Source organism: Alnus glutinosa, chromosome 1 (genome assembly GCF_958979055.1).
Source record: "Alnus glutinosa chromosome 1, dhAlnGlut1.1, whole genome shotgun sequence".
Classification (NCBI taxonomy): domain Eukaryota; kingdom Viridiplantae; phylum Streptophyta; class Magnoliopsida; order Fagales; family Betulaceae; genus Alnus; species Alnus glutinosa.
Genome location: NC_084886.1, coordinates 34,928,212 through 34,951,342, shown reverse-complemented (window position 1 = coordinate 34,951,342; position 23,131 = coordinate 34,928,212). Strand labels below are relative to the sequence as shown.

General features: G+C 35.2%; 2 protein-coding genes across 7 annotated transcripts; both read left to right on the top strand.

Annotated features, from left to right (window-relative positions):
- The first annotated feature begins 2,944 nt into the window (after window positions 1-2,944).
- LOC133879261 (uncharacterized GPI-anchored protein At1g61900) lies at window positions 2,945-11,019 on the top strand. Of its 5 annotated transcripts, none has more exons than XM_062317805.1 (8): window positions 2,945-3,255; window positions 4,364-4,452; window positions 6,559-7,431; window positions 8,500-8,745; window positions 8,859-8,873; window positions 9,433-9,573; window positions 9,782-9,829; window positions 10,824-11,019. In XM_062317805.1, exons 2-8 carry the CDS (start codon window positions 4,419-4,421, stop codon window positions 10,895-10,897), a joined length of 1,431 nt encoding a protein of 476 aa, XP_062173789.1. In that variant the 5' UTR covers window positions 2,945-3,255; window positions 4,364-4,418; the 3' UTR covers window positions 10,898-11,019. The 5 variants fall into 5 exon arrangements, with proteins under 5 accessions (XP_062173789.1, XP_062173777.1, XP_062173782.1 ...); XM_062317793.1 differs by having other exon boundaries at window positions 4,311-4,452; XM_062317798.1 differs by having other exon boundaries at window positions 4,288-4,452.
- Window positions 11,020-13,190: 2,171 nt separating this feature from the next.
- On the top strand, window positions 13,191-22,878 carry LOC133879246 (uncharacterized). 2 transcript variants are annotated; one of them, XM_062317777.1, is made up of 7 exons: window positions 13,191-13,379; window positions 17,147-17,218; window positions 17,379-17,412; window positions 18,607-20,404; window positions 20,634-20,769; window positions 21,943-22,087; window positions 22,255-22,878. In XM_062317777.1, the coding sequence occupies exons 1-6, from the start codon at window positions 13,285-13,287 to the stop codon at window positions 21,977-21,979; spliced, it is 2,172 nt and encodes a 723-aa protein (XP_062173761.1). In that variant the 5' UTR covers window positions 13,191-13,284; the 3' UTR covers window positions 21,980-22,087; window positions 22,255-22,878. The 2 variants fall into 2 exon arrangements, with proteins under 2 accessions (XP_062173761.1, XP_062173768.1); XM_062317784.1 differs by having other exon boundaries at window positions 13,192-13,379; window positions 20,676-20,769.
- The last annotated feature ends 253 nt before the right edge of the window (window positions 22,879-23,131 follow it).

Here is a 23,131-nt window from a genome sequence, read left to right as displayed (position 1 = left end):
GGTAAGCATGTAATCTAATCTAATCTCGATTCTTTTATTGTATTAAGTATGAGAGATACAATGCTAGGCTTGTGGCTAAGGGAGACACACAATGTGAGGGCTTCGATTATCATGAAGCATTTTCTCTGATTCCTAAACTTACCACTGTTAGATGTTTATTAGCTCATGCGGTTGCTAAGAATTGGTATTTACATCAATTAGATTTAAATAATGCATTTCTTCATGGTGATTTAGATGAAGAAGTTTACATGACTTTGCCTCCGGGTTTCGGCACTGAGGGGAAGTCTCGGGTGTGCAGGTTAATAAAATCCTTATATAGTTTGAAGTAGGCTTATCGACAGTGATTCTTGAAAGTTTCCACTACTTTGATCAATCATGGTTTCATTCATTCAAAGTCTGATTAATCCTGGTTTACTCAGGTACAAAGTTCATATTTTATTTATTTTTTGGTATCATTGATGACAAAGCTTAATGTAGAGAAAAACACATGCTATACATATATATGAATAAGGTCATAGCTATTCTTCATATAGTTTACCCAGGATATTAACCCTTTCTCGACAGGGTTGGTGCTGTCCTGATGGACTTTTAATATAACATTGGTGCTCCGGATAGTGTACTCATACTGTCATATACTAGCAATCCGACCGAGTTTGACCTCGGGTGGCTCACGCTACTAGCAAAGCCGTAACCGTGACCCCCATTCATAAATGGTGAGCCGGTCACAAAACAACCATTGGATCCAAGGCCCGTCATCATCTCAAAGTAACCTCTGTGACCATAGAGTCAAGCCTGTAAGCCCATAGCTATCCTACGGCATGTATTGGTGTACCATGCCATACGATGCAAGTATTGTTCATTTATTAAGATTGTAAAATAAGTTATACACATCACGAAGCAACATAAAAATTAGTAGGCTTATGGCATATCATTTTAAACATAAAGCATGCTCAGTCCGCCGACATATCACACATTAACGTGAGACCAATTTTGTAAATATTTACTTACCTCAAGCACTCATCCAAAGGCTCGAACATCTAGAACTCCCACTACTACGAAACATACTCTAATATTAACATAATACAACGAGAGTTCTAACTCATGCACTTAAAAACCCTAAATACAACCTTAGCACTCTAACCTATCATTAAAACTCTAATTAACCATTTCTGGTCACTGTCTAGCGTTTGGTATCAGGGTCGAGCGTTTGACTAGCAAAGGTCGAACGTTCAAGGGGTACCAGAATGCATGAAAAACTCAAAGTTCAAACCCATACCATTCTCCCTTATAACCGCTCAAAATAACTTAATAATAACATATTAAATCATGACAGCGTGAGAGTTTATGAAAAATGAGTGTAGGCTTCTAAGTTTTTAAAAAATATTCATTTTTAAGAGAGATGAATTATCAACATATCATGGTATGTTTAAGACTCATATCAAGACATTAACAACATGAACTTCAATTGTGTTTATAGGTTTGAATCTTTTTTTTTTTTTTTAAAAAATAAAAAATAAAAAATCTATTGTAAACTCTTTCTCATTAATGAACTTTTGATTTGTACCATTTTTTTTTTTTTTTTTTGTCACGGATTAAAGTGAGATCTTCTTAATTTGGCTTAGGGTTGTCAAAAAAAAGGAAAAAAGAATTGAACTCAATTATTTTTTGTGAATTTTTCATTACTTATCATGTTGAACATTGAAAATAAAAGGAGTCTCAAAATCATGGGATAAATGCAAAATCAGTCATTGTAGTTGACCTAAATTACAAATCACTCATTAAGATATAAAAAATAATTCAAAAATCATCGGGATAGGCCAAAGAACAATTCCAATTTAGTTAATCACCTCTCAGTGTAAAAAAGAATGTTAAATGATGTTCTCCTTCCACTCATCTTATTTTTTAAAATTTTAACTTAGTGCAATTTAGATAAGATTTTGAAATTTCAATGTTAATTTTAAAAATGTGATATATAGCATTACTCTAATTAAATTACTCTAGACAAACATATTCATTTTATACTTATTTCAATATAAAATATTATATCATTTATATAAAAAATTTTAAGGTTTTTTTTTTTTGAAATTCTCTTTTTAATAATTTAACATATTTTTTCATTCAATTTAATAATTAATTTGAACAAAGAAACAAGGTGACAACAAAGAAGTTCGGACCCATATTGGTTTATGTAAAAAATTAGGTTAAATAACTTTTGGCCCTTTGAGTTTTAACAACTTCATTTTTTTCACCTCGGCTTTATTTTCAATCATAGCCTAGGTGGCACCTTGCTTATGAGCATATAACAAAATAATACATTTGTCTATGTGTTGTCAAGAAAACTAATAGATTCCACGTCAAACTAATTAGAATTTGACACATGTCATATACCTTATTAAAAAAAACTGAAAAAATTTAAATTTAAAAATCAAGAAAAATAATTAATAGACCTAAAAAAGAAAAAAGAAAAAAAAAAGGGTGGCTCGAGCCACTCTTAGGGCCAGTCTAAGGGTGACTAAACCACCCCCCAAGTGGCAAAATAAGGGTGGCTAAAAACCGCCCCATGGCCAAACCCATATATATATATATGGCCCACCCCTGAGGTCGATCTAAGGTTTTTTTCTTGGTTTTAAATTTAAGTTTGTAAGTTTTTTTTTTTTTTTTAATAAGGTATATGACACGTGTTAAGTTTTGATTGGTTTGACGTGAAAATCTGTTAATTTTCTTGACGGCAGATGAACATGCGGTACCTCGCTTGTGATCGAAAATGAAACCAAGTAGAGAAAAATAAAGTTAAAACCCGGTGGGTAAAAAAACATTTAACCCATTAAATTTTAATTTATCTAAAAAAGAAAAAAAATAAATAAATTCTGACGATCAATAAAATAACCATAATATACCCTTATATCAGCAGATAGGATTCCAGATCCGGGTTAACCCGGATGATGAAAAAAGGTAAAGTTTCACTTTATCCACCAGCTCCAGCCCCAGTCAAAAAAACACAGAGTCCCAGAATACCTACTACTCTGTCTTAGATTACAACGATAGAAAAAAGGAAAAAGAGAGTGGGAGAACACTTCCACTGAGACTGTCTGAGTGAGAGCCAGCTCCGATTTTGGGGGTTTCCGAATAATACCCATTTCTCCCACTCCGATCGACCCGAGAAAATATGTGTGCTTTCTCCGATTCTTGATCTCAAGCCTCCGAACATCTTTAATTTTTCAACCTCATATTTCTTCATGGCTCCCAAATCTTCAGGTATGTTTATTTGCCTTTTTTTTTTTTTTTTTTGGTGTCTGGTTAGCTTTCTTACTTTGCTTGGATATGTCTGATTTTCTGTTTGGTAGGTGAGAAAGTGTGGGAAAGGAAATGGGTATATAATTTGAGTGTCGGAGTTCTTTTTATTTTCATGATTTTTGTGTTTCTTTTTTCCTTTTTACTGGAGCATAAGGTGACTATTTGGGTTTGTTGATTTGTGTTTTGTTAGTTTTTGTGTGAAATTTGTTGAGATTCCGAGATTTTTTATTTTTTTTTACTACCAAGTGGAGGCTAAGTGTAATCACACGCGCGCATGCATCGGTTAGCTACATCTTGTTCTGTGCTCTTTGTGTTAAGTTTTATTGGGTTCTCTTGCTGTGGGGATTTTGACATTTAAGCTGCTGCTATTTATTTATTTATTTATTTTTTTGTCTTTTCTTTTTTGTAGTTTATGTTTCATTCTTTCTGATTCATTGCCTGGAAAGTGAAAACATAGATCTTTTTTTTATATTTATTTATTTTTATTTTTTATATTAATTTTGTTGCGTTTTATTAATAAGCTTACCTAGAATGGTTTTGTTAGACCTCATTATTGGGTGTTTGTTTTGATGTCTTTCAATATGGGTTTTGAAATAACATGTTGTAGGGACAGTGGATGTGCATTTCAATTCTGTATATGATAAGCTTAGTATCAAAAGGTCAATGGAAACATTCAACATGGCATGTATTTGTGTTGTGGTCTAGGTAAGCAAAGATGGTTTTGGGACACATTTAGGCTAAATTCTTTCATGTGGTAAAGCTAATTATACGAATCATCACATAAGCAAGCGACTTATGTTATGATTTGAGATTATTACTTGAGACAATTGTACGGTCAAAATTTGAGTAGTTTCTGTAGCTTGATTTTCTACAATCAATGCGTGCTTCTTTTATGATTGCCCTCTCTTAAAATGCTTAAGCCTACTGCTTGTCTGCCAGAGTTAATATTTGCCTCTATGTATTGATTGCATTCCCGATTGTGTGAAATTTCAGTTTTTGAAATTGGCCTAATACAGGCGGTACAGGTGTTGGTACATTGCTGTAAGCTATTTTTTTGGCATATGACCAGCTAACTCAGGATTTTCTGTCATAAATATCGATGGTAGCAAAGGGCTAGTGGAATTATGGACTGTTTCCAGACTGTTAGTCGTCTTAAGGGTAAGTTTTTAAATATTTCTTAATTGGTTCTACCTATTTTTCATAGCCATTCTTTGGCGGGAGAAGGCAAAAAGATGCCACTGAAGGTGTTGTCTTGGCCCTATCAAAGACTGCCTCTTTGAGATAAAATTTCTTTTATTGGTTGTCTAGAATTAATCTGTCATGCTACTCTGGTTCTAGTTCATTAGTATAATGCCGTTATGACCCTGAGATGTGGGTATCCCTCAGATCAATTCTTTACTTTCACTTTTTTCTGGGAACTATTCTTAATCCTGCAGTATTTGGCACAGTGTTTGTTACTAGCATGTTAACAAGTTGGAAAGAATTATGGATTTGCAGTGTATGCCTCTTTTCTTTTGTTGATAAGTAATCGAAATATCATTAAAAGCGTAAGGCGTCCCAAGGTACACTAGAAGTATGTAAGAGAAAACACCTAGGTAAAAGAAGAAAAAAGAGCAAGCCTCTTTTCTTTTGATTTTCATGTTATATGCTGAACCATTTTAGATTGGAGTTTGCAATTTCCCTTATGTAATGAGTGAACTTTTCTGAGGTTTAATGCTTACTTTCTTGCAAATCTGGAATTTCTGGCAAGACCCCCCATATATTGTGATGACATGTTGCATCTGACAATTTTTTTTTTTTTTTTTTTGGATAAGTATTGGTTCCAAGGGGAGGGGAAGGGGAAATTCGAACTAGTGATCCCCGCTTCATCGGCGTGATCCCTAGTTAATTGAGCTACCCCTTAGGGGACACGATGCTTCTGACAATCTGAAAGTTATTTTCCTTCTTTTTTTTTTTAGGGGGGGGGGGGGGGGGGTGGGGTTGGAGTGAGGGAGGGAATAAAACATGTATATGCACACATGCCTGTACACATATCTATATACATACATGCATGTATAAATATATGTATATATGTGTATATATTGTAAATTAGTACTACCTCCATCTAACTTTATTTGTATCTCTTTTCCTTTGGAGATGTCCCATATTGGATGTCCACTTTAATATGTACAATTATATCTGGGCTTGCATGATGAAATAAACATGGTCTTAGCTATAAGATCATATTGATAATAGGTCAAAATACTCCAACTCCCTTGATTTAGACAAAAAAAATACCCACACCTCCCCTGTCTCGGGAATTACTTGGACCTCCCTTTCAATCCTATGTGGCATTACACATAAATCCAATTTGTAACATAACAAAGAATAACAAAAGGAAAAAACTTAAGGAATATTAATTTTATACAAAATACTGAAATAACCTCACTTTAATCAATCCCAAGCCACAAGTCTCAGTCAACCCAGCCTAAGGTTATGGGTGTATCCAAACCTCTATATAACCCTCATGCCACGGTTCAAATTGGAGTTTGAATTGGAGAATTAGTTAGAGTTGGAGACTGTGAAGGGATATTGGCTATGATTGGTGATGGAGGAGGCGTTGGGTCAAAATTAGGGTTGGGTTCTTGGAGAAGTGGCTTGCAAGTTGGAGGAGGATGGGCGGGTTGACTGGAAGTTGGAGTGGTTTGGCAAAGACAAATGGGGATGAATTCCATTACTTTTATAACTCTTCTCCTTTTTCTTCTGAAAATGTAAAATAAGTCTAATTTTTTGTCCACAAATGGCAAGGTTGGGATCGTCAATTTTATATTTTCTGTTGACAGAATCCTTTGATATGGACAAAAGCTTCTTAAAAAAAATGTGAGGAAGGTCTGTGTATTTTTGCCTGAATCCGAGGGAGGTTGGACTGTTTACCTGTGAGACTAGTATTCGTTACATAAATAATAATAATAATAAAATCAGCAATGAAGAAGCTTCTAGACATGTTTCAACCCATGAGTAGATAAAGCGCATCTGTGGACAAAGCTGGATTGTTTATACAGCTATATTCTTGCAATCACTGTCTTCTAGGGCAATATTATGCCATAGGGTGAAGAAGTTGCTGTTATACTGATTTATACTTATCACTATAATAGATGTTGGATAGCCTTTCTCTTTCTCTCTCTTCGCATCAGCATGGGTTTGTGAATATTTTTGTTCATTATCTATATAGCCCATGTAGTGTTTTCTTTTATAAACTAAATTGCACGTCACTGCTGAAGGCAGGCTTATATATGTTTGCAGGTTCTCTGTGCCATCAGTTATTATTTATCATCATTTGGTTATCCAGTATTCAAGACTTGGTGGCATTGCAGACGCCACTTGAGCCTACTCAATTTTCTTCGATGTCAGAGCTAGCAAGTGCACCCCATACTCAACTGTTTGATCCCATAGACATATCACCTGCTGTCATTCCCCACTATCCAAATCCCGGCGAACCTTTGCCACCAATGTTCCCGACCTTTCCGACCAGATATGAGCCAGTTCTAACTGGAAAATGTCCTGTAAATTTCTCTCTTATATCGAGTCTCATGGACAAAACAGCATCTGATTGTTCTCAACCTTTTGCAGCACTTGTAGGAAATGTAATATGTTGTCCACAATTAAGTAGCTTGCTCCACATCTTCCAGGGTTTCCACAGCATAAACTCTGATAAGTTGGTTTTGCAAGATGCTGTTGCTAATTATTGTTTTACAGATATCATTAGAATCCTAGCTAGTAGAGGGGCAAACAGTACGATACCTACACTTTGCTCTGTTAAATCATCGAATCTTACAGGTGGGTCTTGTCCAGTGAACGATGTTGTTACCTTTGAGAAAACAGTGAATACAAGCAAATTACTGGAGGCCTGCAGCACTGTTGATGAGCTTAAAGAATGTTGTAGACCAGTTTGCCAGCCTGCAATTATGGATGCTGCTCTTCAGATTTCAGGAAGGCAATTAACAGTCAATGAGTATAAAAATATGGATGGGGAGCTTAATCATATTGATTCTCTCAATGATTGTAAAGGAGTGGTTTATTCCTATCTTTCAAGGAAACTTCCGTCAGACGCTGCAAATACTGCATTTCGAATACTATCTGCGTGCAAAGTTAACAAAGGTACAGAGTTATAGAATTCCATGTGTGTTACATATAAATGGCTGCAGTGCTTGTTTATGACTAAAGAAAAAAATATGAACATTTGATTTGCACGTGCATTAGCATTAGTTTCTCTTGCTAACACTGTAAAGTATCCTTCAGGTGCGTGAATGTAACTTATCAAAAAACGTTATTCATGGATGTAATGGTATGCAAGTGTATGCATTCTGTTATAAGCTTAGATAGTTATCAGTTCACCTCTTTACTTACTCGTCACATGGTGCCATCATTTTCAAAGATTCTTGTTTCAATTTATTTGTTTATTTCCTTGATTGTGAACATTTTGTTTCAAGTATGCCCTGAAGGGAAACAAATCATTGCTGGAGAAAAGATATGATTATAAGGGTAAGATAGTTGGCTACTTATCTCTTTGGCCTGTCGGCTACAAATTTATTTTTCAAAGAATTAAGTCAAAAGGAGCTCTAAGAAATCGAAAAAAAAAAATGATAATTAGTCGAGATCTCATTAATTAATTGAAAAAAAAAATTCACAGCTTCCGTGGACCTTGAAGAACACCCCTCTCCTCAAGTATTATAAGCATCTTCTTTGTTTTCCTCTTGAAGAAGTCTTTACAGATTGCAGTTTTTGTTTTTATTTGATTTTAATCATTATGTTATTAGTGAATGTTGGTGGTCGCGAATAGAGCTCCACACACACACATAACCATAATCCAGCAATAGCAGCATGAGATTGGAAACTTCAGATTGTTCACTCGAGGGCAAAAGCAAAAAGTATCAGGATTAAGGTTCCCAGCTTTCAGAAAGAAATATGAATAAATGTTCAATTTTTTTATTTTTTTATTATTATAAGTAATCGAGATATCATTAAAAGCGTAAGGCGTCCCAGGTACATAGTAAATGTTCATTTTGTGTATTTATTTATGCACTTAAATTTTGATTTGGCTATATGTTTCTTTTTTAGGCATACATTTTGATACTCACCAATGTATTATTTCTTGTTGGGGTCTTTCATTTGGTGGTCCACTTTCACATATTTAACTCCTAAATAAAATAAACCTTGCTCGTGCAGTTTGTCCTTTAAGTTTTAAGCAGCCTTCAGAAGTAATTAAAGCATGTCGTAATGTAGCCGCTCCCAGTCCTTCCTGCTGTAGCTCATTAAATACTTACGTTGCCGGGGTACAAAAGCAAATGTTAATTACAAACAGACAAGCCATAATCTGTGCAACAGTGTTCGGGTCAATGTTAAGGAAAGCTGGGGTTATGACAAATATTTATGAGCTTTGTGATGTTGACTTGAAAGATTTTAGCATCCAAGGTACGCTGCACGCTATGTTGTTCATCTAGTTTTTCTGTCCTTATTCATATCTTTATTTTATCTGACATAGAACTATTTTTCTATTTTGTGGATCTACGTGTGCACTGGAGCAGCATATGGACAACAAGGTTTGCTACTGTTTCTGCTTCCTTCTTTCCATCATCATCATTATTATTCTCTTGTAGTGTTTAATACGTAAAGATTTGCTTTAGAGTCATGAATATATTGTTAATGTTCTAAATACACTTGAACATCTGGTACCCAAAGCATAGAGTTGGTTATTGATTTATGTAGTATATGTTACCTTACATTTCTTGGGTTTTCATTAAAAGGCTTTTATGTGGCTGCTTTCTTAAATTTCTTGTTGCAATGTCATATGGTAAGAAGTAGATTGGATGATAGTGGCCATCTGAGGTGATTCAGGGACATTTCCTAGTGCACTCTAGAGTATACTCTAGAACATTTAGTATGTATTTTTTTTTGATAAGTAATAAAGATTTTATAAAAAAAAAAAGCAAAGCGCCCCTAAATACTCAGAAACTACCAAAGCAGCCCACAACAAGAAAAGAATATTTAGTATGTATAGAACATTTAAAAAAGAAAAAAAGAAAAAAGTATGCACATAAGTTTTAACAGATGAATTTACTCGAGTTATGGCTGATAATTTTGGTTTTAACTCAAATGCAGGGTGTCTACTTCGAAGCTTGCCTGCAGATATGATATTTGACAATGCAACAGGCTTCAGCTTTACATGTGACTTGAGTGACAACATCGCAGCACCTTGGCCTTTGTCATCCTCAATTTCATCGGTGTCTCTTTGTGCACCTGGTAACTGATTGAAAAACCATCATTTTTATCTGTTTGCTTTCTTCATTGTTCTAAGAGCTCAATATAATTATTGTTAAGATTCTGTTATCAACATATTTGCATTTCTTTTTTTCTTTTCTTTTCTTTTTTATTTATTTTATTTTATTTTTTATTTTTATTTTTTATTTTTTTGTGTCCATATCCTCATTGGGGCTATTGAATTTCACAGAGATGTCATTGCCTGCATTACCAAAATCAGAGACTCCAAAAAATCATGGTATGTGCTATTGCCTTGTGCGATTTCTAGTTCTCATGAATCTCTTATTTCATTGCTTTTCATGTGCTTAAGCCTTAACAAATCCATATAAATTAAAAAAAGAACATAAGTGCATAAAATAAAACATATGAAGGCTAGCCTTTAACAAAAGTAAATGTGATAAAAATAAATTGTTGCTTTCAAGAGAGAGCCAGGCTTTCCCTGCAGAGAAAAATTTCGGCGAGCCCAAGGAAAATTATAGATGTGAGAGAGTTAACTGTTGGCACTTAGCACTATAGAATTCAGAATCGGCAATGATTCATATAATCTGCATGTGTGTGTGTGTGTGTGGAGAGAGAGAGAGAGAGAGAGCTGTTGGCACTTAGCACTATAGAATTCAGAATCGGCAATGATTCATATAATCTGCATGTGTGTGTAGGGAGAGAGAGAGAGAGAGAGAGAGAGAGAGAGGTAAAATCATATGCATATATATTATTAGTTTTGTGCAGTTCCCATGTATCGTGACAATACAAATGATTAATTGAAAGAGTCTCTGTGTGTGTTTATCATGTCCAAAATTATGATTTTTTTAACATATATATTTTAAAAATCTTATTAAAAAAATGAGTTTTGGATTGGATAGTAAATGATATAGGATTGACATGAATGCAAAGTGCATGGAAGATGTGTAATCCAACAATGGGCTTGCTAAAATATTAATCTAATTGAAAATTATTGAGTGGTGTAACTTCAGAAAGAGGTAGGTATATCAGGTGTACCTTGAATTGTGTGTGTTTGTTCATGTATTTAAACAAAGATTCTTCCTGGGCAATTGGTTTGTGATCTGCATAGAAATCTGGCTGGTGAGATGACATAATTATAAGTGATCTGGTGTTATAAATACCTAGCCTGAGTACTAGTGAGGCAATTCATAGTTTCAATAGCTCTTTTCTTTTATAATTTTTTTTTCCCAAGACAAAATTTCTGACCATTTGATTATGATGTCATAATGCAGGTTGTGGTGGTGGTGAGTTAGAACTGCTGGTACCCATTTTTTCATTTTTTGTTCTCAGTACATTGTTGTACTGAAGAGATTTAGCTGTGGGGTTGAGCTGGTTTGAGTTGGGGGTTTTTTGAAATTGGTTGTGTGGATTTTGCATGTATATTTCGAATAGCCTCTATGTATAGCAGCAGCGTTTTCTTTTTCTCCACTCTTTTGGTTCTGTTTCTCTCTTTCCCTCTCTTTAGCTAGCTTTGGGATCAAGCATGAACATGCCAAATTAAGGGACTCATAAAATATGGGCTAATTATAAATGAGACATTACACCTCACAAACCAATATATATATATATATATATAAATGAGACATTACACCTCACAAACCAATATATATATATATATATATATATATATATATATATATATATATATATATATATATATTTTTTTTTTAAAAAATAAAAATAAATAAGTAAACCAATAATTCTAAAAAATTTAGAATTAGATTTGGACCTTTGAAAAAATCACGCCAAATAAAGCTCGAACTATAAAATTTCAAGTCTTACTTGAGTGTGTTTCAACTAAAATGAGATAGTTTGAGTTATCAATCCTTTTGGAGCTTGAATAAACGTGTACAATGGATTTTGAATTTATATTATCTCCTTCTATCATGTAAGATTTAAGTTATAAATTAATGTTATTAAAAAAAGGTTGAAATTAATGAATTAGACTCTTTCAAGTTTGGATGAATCAAAATATCATATTTGTGATTTAGAATATTAATATTTTTTCCTAAATGAAAATAAAATGCTTATTATTTTTTCCTAGATGGAAAAGTATGTGAAATGACTAAATATTGTGATATGAATGAAAAAAGAAGCAAGTTTGGTGGTATGATACTGATCACTCCATAAATATTGTAGCATAGATAATTGCATCTTAAATTATATATTTTGTAGAATATATTCTTTTACATATTTTAGATTAAATTAAGGAAAAATTGGTAACTCAGGTCCAAGTGGTTTGACCTTGAAGCAAATGAATTCATGATGGTATGCCTCTTAAACAAAATGATCCATCTGTATAAATTTCGGATGACTTCCAAATATAGTACTCATAAAATCACAAATTTACCCTCAAATAAAAAGCTATAAAAAATAAACACAAAAATGTTTAAAATAAAAATAAAAAATAAAAAAAGGAAGAAAAATGTGTTAGGGGTGGCCGACCACCTAATGGTTGTGGTGGGCCACCCTCAAACCAAGTTTTTTCTTTAGTTTAAAATTTTTTATTTGAAGTGAAATTTGTAATTCACAATACTGTCAAAAAAAATTGGCCGGAATTTATATGGATGGATCATGTTGTTATTACATAAGAATAACTACATAGATTTTTAAGTTTATTTTGGTTTGTGAATTTACTTGTTACAAAGTAAAACCAAAAGGTCCACTTTAGCAATTTCCCCTTAAATTATGGAAAACCATTAATTACTACCTTGAGTTTTATGTCGATATCAAATCCCTCATTGCATTTTTTTTTATTTTTTTTATTTTTTTGCATTTAGATCTATATGCTTTATCCAAATTTCAAATGGACCATTATATCCTTTCTTTTTTTTTTTTTTTATGGTCATTTTTCTATTATAATCCATGCAAAAAATCTAATTAAATATCTTAAAAAAAAATTATAAAAAATTGTTGGTCAAATGACATATGGGTAGGGTCTCCTTCACCCATACCCTCCCGAATGGAGGGTGGGTTGTCCTTTCCACCCAAATTGAAGGGTTGATCAATGGACAAAAATGACTTCCAAACTTGATTGGAAGAAATTTCTCAAATCAAGTATCTTAAAATGTTATGTAATTCACATATATTCTAAGGATAAATATCAGGTTAATAAATTGGATTGAAAATAACTTTTCAACTCATTTTAAAAGAAAACTTCGTTCGAAATTACTCCATCCCAACCAAGCTCCAAATGAAATGGTGAAGTCGTGGTTTAGAGAGATGAGGGGTAGGTCGCCCAAATTTCACCGCTCCATTAGGGTGGGTCAGTATTTTCATCCTCACCCTTCTATTGGTGAGGAAAAGAAAAGATAATGCTATGAAAATTAGAGGAAAACAATAGGATAATAAAATAGAGGCAATGAATTTTATGTGCAAATTAATTAATAAAATGAATAAAAAGTTATAAAAAGAATAAAAATAGCAATAATTTTTATAAATACAACTTTAAAATATAGAAAAAAGAAAAATATCAATTTATTAATTAAATTTTTTGGTGATAGAACAGGTAATAATAGTACATTAATTTTGGGTTGGATACTTGTCATTTGTGTTAAAAAAAGTTTTAATCAATAATCATTAGATAGTAAAAACCGCCATTATTCTGCTTCTTAAACCCCTATTCTGCTTAGTGCTTTCAGACTAAACCCTAGCCCTCTGTGTATATGCGCGCGCGCAACCCTAGAATCGATAATGCATATGGCGAATACGGGGTTTTATCAAACGGATTGCGAGTCGATTTTGTCACAAATTAAGCAGCAAGAGAAGCAGATCATTCTCAAAAGAAGGTAAGCATTTTCCTTCTTTCTTCTTTTTTGCTTTCTTAATCTTTATCGCCTTCAATTTTGTTTTTCCGTATATGGGCCTGTGCTTATTAAGAATGTGTTACAAAAAATTTTCCGTTTCTTTTTCTACGTTGTGTTTGTGAATGCGGAGAAGTTTGTTTTTTACCATAAAAAAAAAAAAATGTAAGCATTCGAATTGCTTGAATGTGGTTTTATGTGTAAATGTTGGGACTGCCATGCTACACATAATGGGATACTGCAAATTGGGTGTTGTTGCGTGTTGGATAAAGTGATGGCGTATGATGGTAGTTCAAAACTTTACAACTTTTACTTAATGAATATGCTTTAACTTGTAGATAAATCGTTATGTATAGATTTGAAGAGATTCTTGCAGATGGGCAGGCTGTTAGAGACTTGTTATGGCTAGTAATTTTGTCTGAAGAAAACTGATGGTATTTGTTGAAGGCTCAAGGTGCACTTGAGTGGTAAAGTTCTGTTACAGCTTTGGAGAAAAAAAAAACACAGATCAAAGTGAGAGCTTGAGTGAAGTAAAGAAGGTAAAGAAGAAAATATTTTGTAAATAAGAAAAATAGAGGGTTAATTACACTTTGCCCCATAAACTGCCACCCGATTTACACTTCCACCCTTAAACTACAACTCACTACAACTCACTGCAACTCGCTCCTCCATACTACCACTTTGTTACAAGTAGGTCCTTGAGTTAGATTTGGGCATTAAAATGGATGGAATCCGTCACACATGAGTGGCACGTGACACTGAAGCATTTTTTCAGGACAAACTTACCCTGAATTGAAAAACACTCTTTAACATTAATTGAAAAAAAAAATTATGGTATTTGATATTTCATTTTTCTCTTCTCACCATCATTTCTTTCTCTTTCACGATATGTGTCACTAGCGGGAGGCTGGCCGCTTGGTGGAGGGGGTACTAGTGGCAGGGAGGGTGTTGTTTAGGGGGTGGCCCTGTTGTGGACCACCCCTTCTTGTGTTTCTTAGGGTTACAGCTGGGCATTCATGTAATTACTACCTTTAAAATGGGGTATTTTGAGGAACCAATATTATTTTACATCAAATCAATTTGCTGGGTAATTTTGTCTTTGGTTACAAAACAAAATGGGGGCATTGTTGGAAAAGTAAATGAGCAAATGTCACATGCCAAGCACATGATGTATTTTCCATCCATATTTAACGCCTAGATTTGACTCGGAGACTTACTAGTAACAAAGTGGTAGTTTGGGGGGAGTGAGTTACAGTGAGTTGTATTTTAGGGGTATAAGTGCAAATGGGGTGGTAGTTAGGGGGGCAAAATGTAATAAACCCAAAAATTTAATATACTTTTAAAGAAAATTGAAAACAATATTGCAAACTTTGCGCTATGTGGCACTCTTTCCAATTTGCCTACGTACTACTTGTATCTTTTCCCCATTCTTGCTTGTGTGACCAACCGTATTGAGAAGTTTCAACGAGACTTTTTATGAGGAGCGATAGGTGAAGAATTTTAATATCATCTGGTTAACTGGGCCACTGTTTGTTCTCCTATCTCTGAGGGAGGGTTGGGGATCAGAAATTTGAGGATGTTTAACCGCGCTCTCCTAGGTAAATGGTTGGGGCGGTATGAGACTGAGAGAGATGCGGGATAGAGAGTAGTGGTGGAGCCCAAATACAGCAGTTCTTGGGGTGGGTGGTGTTCTTCTTAGCTGACAGGTGCTTTGGAGTGGGGGTGTGAAAGTTCATCAGAAACAATTGGGATTCTTTCCACCTTTACTAGATTTGTTGTGGGGGATGGATCCAGGATCAACTTTTGACATGATTTGTAGTATGGGGGCATGACCCTTAAGGTATCTTTCCCAACCCTTTTTGGTATTGCTTGAGCTCAGGACGCCCCTGTTGCGGACAACTTAGAGTTTTTGGGCGGTGCCAACCAGTCGAACGTTACCTTTACTAGAGAGGCACATGATTGGGAGGTGGATGCTTTTGCTTCTTTTCTCTAGGCGTTGCATTCAGCTAGAGCGGGAAGAGACAGGGAATACAAGTTGTGGTGGGTCCCCTCCAAAAAAAGTTTGTTCAAGGTCAAGTCCTTCTTTTGCTCCTTGGCTTGTTTTGGAGGTAGCCGCTTCCCATGGAAAAGTGTGTGGCGCTCTCAGGCCCCTTTAAGCGTGGCTTTTTTTGCGTGGTCAACGGTTCTTGGCAAGATTCTTACCCTGGATAGTCTTAGGAAGCGACATGTTATCGTGATAGACATATGTTATATGTGTAAGAAAACTGGTGAGTCAGTGGATTATCTTATTCACTGCGACGTGACTTATACTTTGTGGAGTTATCTCCTCAGTTGTTTTGGGTTGTCCTGGGTTATGCCCATACGGATTATCGACTTGCTTGTTGGTGGTCCTTTGGAAGGTCGAGGAGTGCCGCAGTGTGGAAAATGACGCCATTTTGCCTCTTTTGGTGCATTTGGAGAGAAATGAACAATAAAAGCTTTGAGGATTTGGGAAGGCTCTTGGAGGAGATTTTATCATCTTTCTACCATACGGTGTACCTTTGGACTATGGCCTATGTGTACCCTTTGTCTTTTAGCTTTGATGTCTTTCTTGCTCGTTTTTCTCTTTCTACTTGGGTGTTTTCTTTATATACTCTCAGTGCACTAAGGGGCACCCGATGCTTTCAATGAAATTGGTTTATTACTTATCAAAAAAATGAAATTGAGTACTTGAATGTTGATTTAACCTCTCATGTGCATGGGCTTATCAAATATATTGATGCAGAATGCCAGAAAGCAAGGGTACCCTTATTGTGATGACATGTAGTTTAGGGTGCTTTGGTGGGGTTTGGGTTTCGGTTGTGGGGTTTTGGGTGTCTTGGCTATTTGGGTTTGGGTTTGGGTTGTGGGTCTTTGGATGTTTGGGGTTTTCGGGTGTTTTATTTTATTTTATTTTTCCGCTTTTTCTGGTTTGGTTTCCTTTGTATACTTCCTGTATGCTTAGGGGCGCCTTATGCCTTTTTAATAATATTTCTTTGCTTATCTATCAAAAAAAAAAAGAAGAAGGAAAGCTCAACTTAAAAATCCAAATTTGGAACAAGTTTTTTTTTTTTTTTTTGATAAGTCAGCAGAGAAATTTTATAAAAGATGTAGGAAAACACCCACAAAGACCCAACCACAACAGAAAACCCAAAGCACCCATGTCATTTGGGGCATCATAGAGACCTTTGTAGGATATTTCAGTTACAGATAAGTCTTATTTATGTTTCCTCGCATTAGAAGGGATTGATTAGTTTTGTTTAGTACTAGACAACAAATGTAAGAAAAAAAGTGGTCCTGTTTGGATTTAAGCTGCATCTAGTTGAAGACACTCTTCCTAGACTGCTCTAAAGCACTTTTAACCTGCTGCACTTCGCTTTAAGTGTGTTAACAGAAGAAAGAAATGTTGGGTGTCAGTTGATGAGCACTTGGTTATCTTTGACTTATGGTGTTTAGATTCGGTGTTTTATTTATTCAGAAGTGGACATTGTTTGGACTGTGGAGTATATATTCTAATTATTTTAGCGCACCTTGCAAAAGGCAGGGATGAGAGTTCATAGTACCTAATCTATAATTGTTTCTAGAATTGATTATCTGACTGCTCTCTCTGTAGTTTGTGCATAATGTTATCCTTCTTTCGAATAAGATAGTTGATGAATGAGCTAATCAGATCAAATTTATCATGTGAAATAAAGACCTAATCAGGAAAAATTTATCATGTGAAATTGATGCAGATTGTTACTGGGGCTTCCTGCATCCAAATCAAAACGGAAGCAGTTTGAAGGACCCAAGTTTTTGAAATATATGTAAGTGGGATAATTTCTTTTATGTTATTAGTTTGTTTTTGTTTTTGTTTTTGTTTATTTATTTTTTATACTTATGTTTTGTTTTGTTTTTGTTTTTGTTTTTGGGTTGAAGCCCAATTTTACATCATTGTAATAAATGGTTTTGGTATTGTCCTCTCAGGTCTTTACCCGAGTCTTTGCTTAGGGAAGATGATGTAAGTTTTCTATGTCAAAATTGTTGCTATAATTTCATCATTTATTGGTTTATTCATAATACCATTTGTTTTTCTTCAATTGTTGAGCTAGTTTAACAATATGGTTCTTCATTATAATTTTTTATTATAGGCTTATGGATTTTTTTTCTTCCCAAAAACCCCAAAAGGGGGGGGGGGGGGGGGGGGGGGGGTGTGGTTAACCCAATTACACTGGTAGAAACAATAAGCTTATGGAAGGTCTCTATATGCTTGCTTTCAGTTTTGTTCAGTTAGGAGTTGTTTTATCATTGTGTTAATGCAGTCTATGTAAATATTATGATAGGGTTTCAAGATTAGCATGGATTTCTCCCTTTTGTTTGTTTTCACCCCCCCATACCCCTTCTCTCCACCCATGGATGTAACTTCCCAATTATTTGGTGTAACAGATATTATAATACTATCAAATTAAAAGTAGAAAAGTTACTGACATCAGTCTGTTTCCATGTACTATAAATACTTATGAAAAAAAAACTAAGAAGGTGAGTGAAGATACTCTTTTCAAACCCAAATAAAGAATACTGAGCATATCTAATGGCTCATCTTAACTCTGGCAGCTTCTTGAAAGGCCCACTAACTTCAGTTTCCCCTCCTAGCATGAATTGATGATGTTTGATACAGAAGTGTGCAGAAAACTTAAAATTTCTCTTTTTTTTTTGCATTGTTGTATCATAACGTGCTGCTCATGCTTAAATATCAGCATCTGTCAAGATAAGGCTAGCATTGTTGCAACATGGACATCATAATATAACTACATAATATATTTAAGAGAATCATACTGCTCTTGTTTTTGGGTTCAATGTCTTCCACTACTGCATTTGATATGAATATGTGATTTGGCATACCTCCTGTATGAATGAATGTCCTGGTTGCATCAAGGTGCTATGGAAATAGGCAGAGGATAAAAAGTTTCCTAAAAGAAGGCATGAAGGTGCTCTCTCTCTCTCACACACACCCCCACCCACCACTGAGACAACATAGCGATATTTCCCTTAAATAATTAGTTAATTCCAGATGTATTCTATGAATCTTTGATAGGACCTTGTGGGGTATGATGGTATCTCTTCGTGCTCCCTGCTTGCAGTGTTATGTAGTTCGAATTTGGATATGCAAATTTTCCCTCTCCATACACATGATTTTCTTAATCTTTATTGTCAGATGTTCTATGAGACCATAAAAGCGCGTATTGAGGAAGCCTTTGGAGCATGTAATGCTGAAGGAAATGTTATGCAAGATGAAATGAAATTGTTTGGCACACACAATATAACAAGAACAATCATGTCATACCTTGATGATTTGACCAATAAGGGGCTATACCTTCTTGCTATGGTTCTTACAGGAGGCTCTGCAAAGTTTGAGAAAACTCGTTGGAGGATGAAGAAGGTAATTAGAGACCATCTTCCAAAAGTTCTTGGAAGCCGAAATCACAATCATCGCCAAATGGAAATTTGCAGAGAGCTATCTCAACTTCTCTTTAACCCACAAAATTTTCGAGAAAAATGTGTGACCTTTTTGACTCCCCAATCCCAATCTCATCATGCTGCTGTAACTAAGGTCCTGTGCGAAGTACAAAACTTGCCTTGCGTGACCCTGATTGCAATGTACAGGAAACTTAAAGGTGCCCAAGCAGGCAAGCCTCAATTAGTGCCCCGCAGACATGGATGGCGTCGAGATTATTTAATAAAAAAAGTGAGGAAAGCTAGCAAAAAGATGCTTTCAGAACTTGCTGAAGGGGATGAGTTACAAGAGCCGCTAGCCAAAGCAATGGCAATACCAGGCTTATTGCTAAAGCTAACACCAGGTTTTCAAAATTCCTCTGTAACAGAGTTTTACCCATTCTCTTCAGAAATTAAAAGACTGCAGAATGAGATAGCAAAGGCTATTTGGTCACTAAAAACGAAGATTAGGTTACCAGAGCTGAAAAACTTGCAGCTTCTATTAGATCCAAATGCTAAAGTATCAAATCGGTCTTTACGAGCTGGAATTAGGAAAATGTTAACTGAATATCTCTTTGAGTGCAGTGAAATGGATGCCATTCCAAAGTCTCTATTGGAAGCTCTTGCTATTATCAATAGTAACTCTCGAAGTACACCACTTGGATGCTTTAGAAAGGAGGAAGTTGAAGAAGAAGTAGAATGCATATTGAATGTGAGTGCTCACACAAAGCAGATTGTTTTGGATTTGCTGCCTGACCATGACTTTGATCAAGATTTTGCTGATGCATATATGGAGGAATTAGAAGAAAGTGACAATGGTGGTGATGATAGCGATGATGATGGTTGGCTCCAGGAAGGTAGAAGCTCTCAGGGTAGTAGGTCTCACTATATTGATTCTGATTACCAAGAAGAAAGTCCTGGAGAGTCGATACAATCCGATTTTAAGCCACCTACCCCTACAACTAAGGAGAATGGCTCTTCCTCCCTCCTTACTCCCCAAAAAAGTTTAGACACTGATTCTGTTGGGGGCCTTGAACCTAAGCATTTTACGGAAATGGATTCCGTCACTTGTCATGGTATCATTTCCCCCTCTCCATTATCGGAGTCAAGATTTTTTAGCAGCATGGTACACATGGATATGAACCAAAACAAAGTTGAAGGTAACAGTGGGTCCAGCACGCCTAAAACAAATGGAAATGATTTTCCCTCACCTGTTTCAACAAACAGAAGGTTCGAGAGACATGAACCTGAATACAATTCTGGAGTAGATCTGGCAAACTCTTCACCTCTCATTTCTTCAAACTTTTCATGTGGGGAGCAAAAAGATGTTAATGACAAGCAAAGCATGTGTAAGAACCAATACCTTGCCATCCAAGAAGTTTGTGATGAAACAAGTATGGTTGCCTACAATCTCGTTGGTCATTTGCTGGAGGAGTTTGCAAAAACAGAAGGCTTAGATTTGGACTGGAGAGATAGATTGTATCTAAGAGGTGACAATTCAATTGAAGAAGATTCTCAAGGTATCAGAAGTACCATTTTTTTTTCCCGTTCTTTCCAACTGAGCTCTATAGTTGACTAAAACAATCTTCTATGGGGAGCATGAATTCACATTTTTTTGTTTTTGTTTTTGTGATTTAACATAGTTTAACATGTTCAATTCCTACTGGATGCACACCAATGGGACCCTCCAAAGAGTCTTTACAAAGTTTTGTTATAACATTTATAACTGCTTTCAGTTTATGTGGACAGCCTGGCAAATATTTGATGGATGCTTCCCATTTGCATTTACAGTGGCAGAAGAAGAGCAGACTTCATCTGAGAAGTACGATGGAGGTTCAGTTGTTGTTCGAGTAGTTGGAGAGCTAATACCTTCCCTTCCGAAGAGGTATTGTTGCTTCTCCATTTAGATCTACTTAATGTAGGACCAGTGTTGTTAAAAGCATCAGACACACGTAAGTGCAAAGGCCTCTTGGAGCCTAGGTGCAAAGCACAAAGCTCAATCATGTACCTGATCAAAGTAAAGCCTACAGTTTTTAAATATAATGTATAATAACTTCTAAGAAATAGATTCATAAGTTATGGTAAAAATGTTAAAACCTCAAAATAGTAATATATTTTCCCAAAAAAAGGATTAAAAGAATAATTTCCTAGGAAAAAAAGGAGTGGGGGACGGGCAGATGATGTCAAAGAGCCAAAGAAGCTGAATACAAGCAGAGGAATAACAAAAGAAAGAAAAAAGAAAAGAAAAAAAGAAGAGAGAGAGATTAAAGCAGTATAAGCAAAGAACAGAGAGAGAATAATAAATAATTGTAACAAAAAAAGAAAGGAGAAGTAGAGGAGAGGGAGTGGCATAGAAGAAGAATAAATAAGTGTAAAAGAACAGAGATCGGAGAGCGAATGGTATACTAGATTCTCCAGAGCGTTATCTGGTGGCTGTCTGTGGTCCATTCAGCTTTCGTTTCTTTTTCTAGATCTTATCTTTGAGGTTTTTATATATAATGAGTATATTTTGTATGCAGTGTAGCACACGTAAGAATAGTGTTTGTATAACAAATCATTAGTTTATTTCAATTGCTTTATGATCCATAGTTACTTTCAATTGATTCATGTATCTTTCAAAAAAAGATTGAAAAAAGTGCCTTAAAGCACATTTTTGGGATTTTCCAAAAAGTGCACAAAGAGCATGCTTCAGGCAGGCCTCAGTGAACGCCCTTCCCTACAAGTATAAAAAAGTGCTTCACTCCTGGAGCTCCGTGCTTCTCACCTTAATCATGTCTTGGTGTGCTTTTAGCAACACCGTAGGATGTCTATCGTATCACTAATTATTTAATTTTTTACTGTCTTGTTGGAATTCCGACAATTAAGCTTTACTCAAGTCAAGCATTCAGTTAATTAGAGTATTGAAACTGGTTATTCCGAGTTTATAGTTGCACTTACTCATAATTGTAAGAAAGGATTTGTTAGATTACATAGTGGAGTCTTAAAATGAAATTATGTGAAAAACAATTGGAATCTATCTTCTTAAAGTATGAGTAACTAATTTGTTTTACAACTGCAGTGGAATAGAAGGATTGAAGAAATTGATGGGCTTGTGATAGCATTCTTTGAGGCTTTGGTGGTGCTCTATCAGAATACCCCAGAAGGCTTTTGAATGTTTCTGCATTCTTTTACCAGTTTGCCCCACACCCTCTTCTGAAATGGAGGTCAGTTTGCCGTTGAGCAAGGAGCCTAGTTCACACGATCATACAATAAAATTTGAAAAAATATGATGACCCTATCAAATTTTATTTGTGATTATTGTTCATTAGCATTGATATCAAAGGAGCTCTGTTATGGCAGTCTAACAGATGAGTGTTGCACAATGATACAGGTCATCCTTCTAAATCTCGTGGGCCATGAGCTGCATCATATTAATGGAAATCAAGTGAAGTTATACAGAGTTTATTATGTGGACTTCCAACATGGCAATGTGTTTCTAAAGCTGCCCAGATGAGGAAGCTGTTTTTTGTGTCTCAAGTCTGGTAATTAAGTCATGGAATGGCCATCAAGAGCAGATGTTGTGCTTCGAATATAAGAGAAAAAAGAAAGAAAGAAAGAAAGAAAGAAAGGATGCTGTCAGTGCAAAACGGGAAATTCAATCGTCTACGTATTTGTTTATTCACCCAATTTTTTTAGATGTATGCCCTTGGAAAAAGGAATATTACTGACAGCGTTACAAATTGTCTAATAGATTGAGGGGAGTAAGTATAGTTTCCCCCTATTGTAAATATAAACTTGCTTATCATTAGTGTTGAATGGTACTGGTAATGGTGATGGTATCATGGTGGTATATAGAATTGAGTGTGCCATTCACGTAGTGGTGGCGAGACATGAAAAATGGAGGTAGTGAGAGGGTTTTAGTAACAAAATGAAACTATTAAATTTGAAAAATGATTGGGGTATTATAACTTTTACTACAATTTTCATATAAACTGATGTGGTAGTTCTTAATTGGTGAAATAATTAAGGGTGTATGTCTAATAAGCTAGTCACTAATTAATTAAATTACAAGTTAAATTTTGTGCTTAATTATTCAACCAATTATAGGCTGCCACATTAATTTGTAAAAAGATTTGTAGTAAAAGCTACAGTGTCCCTATCGGTACGCAATAAGTTTTGCTTTGCTGCTAGAAGTTGAAAATTTTGGTATCTAATTTGATAGTTACAAACCCAACATTTGATAAATTTTCCATAATAAGAAGTGTGGG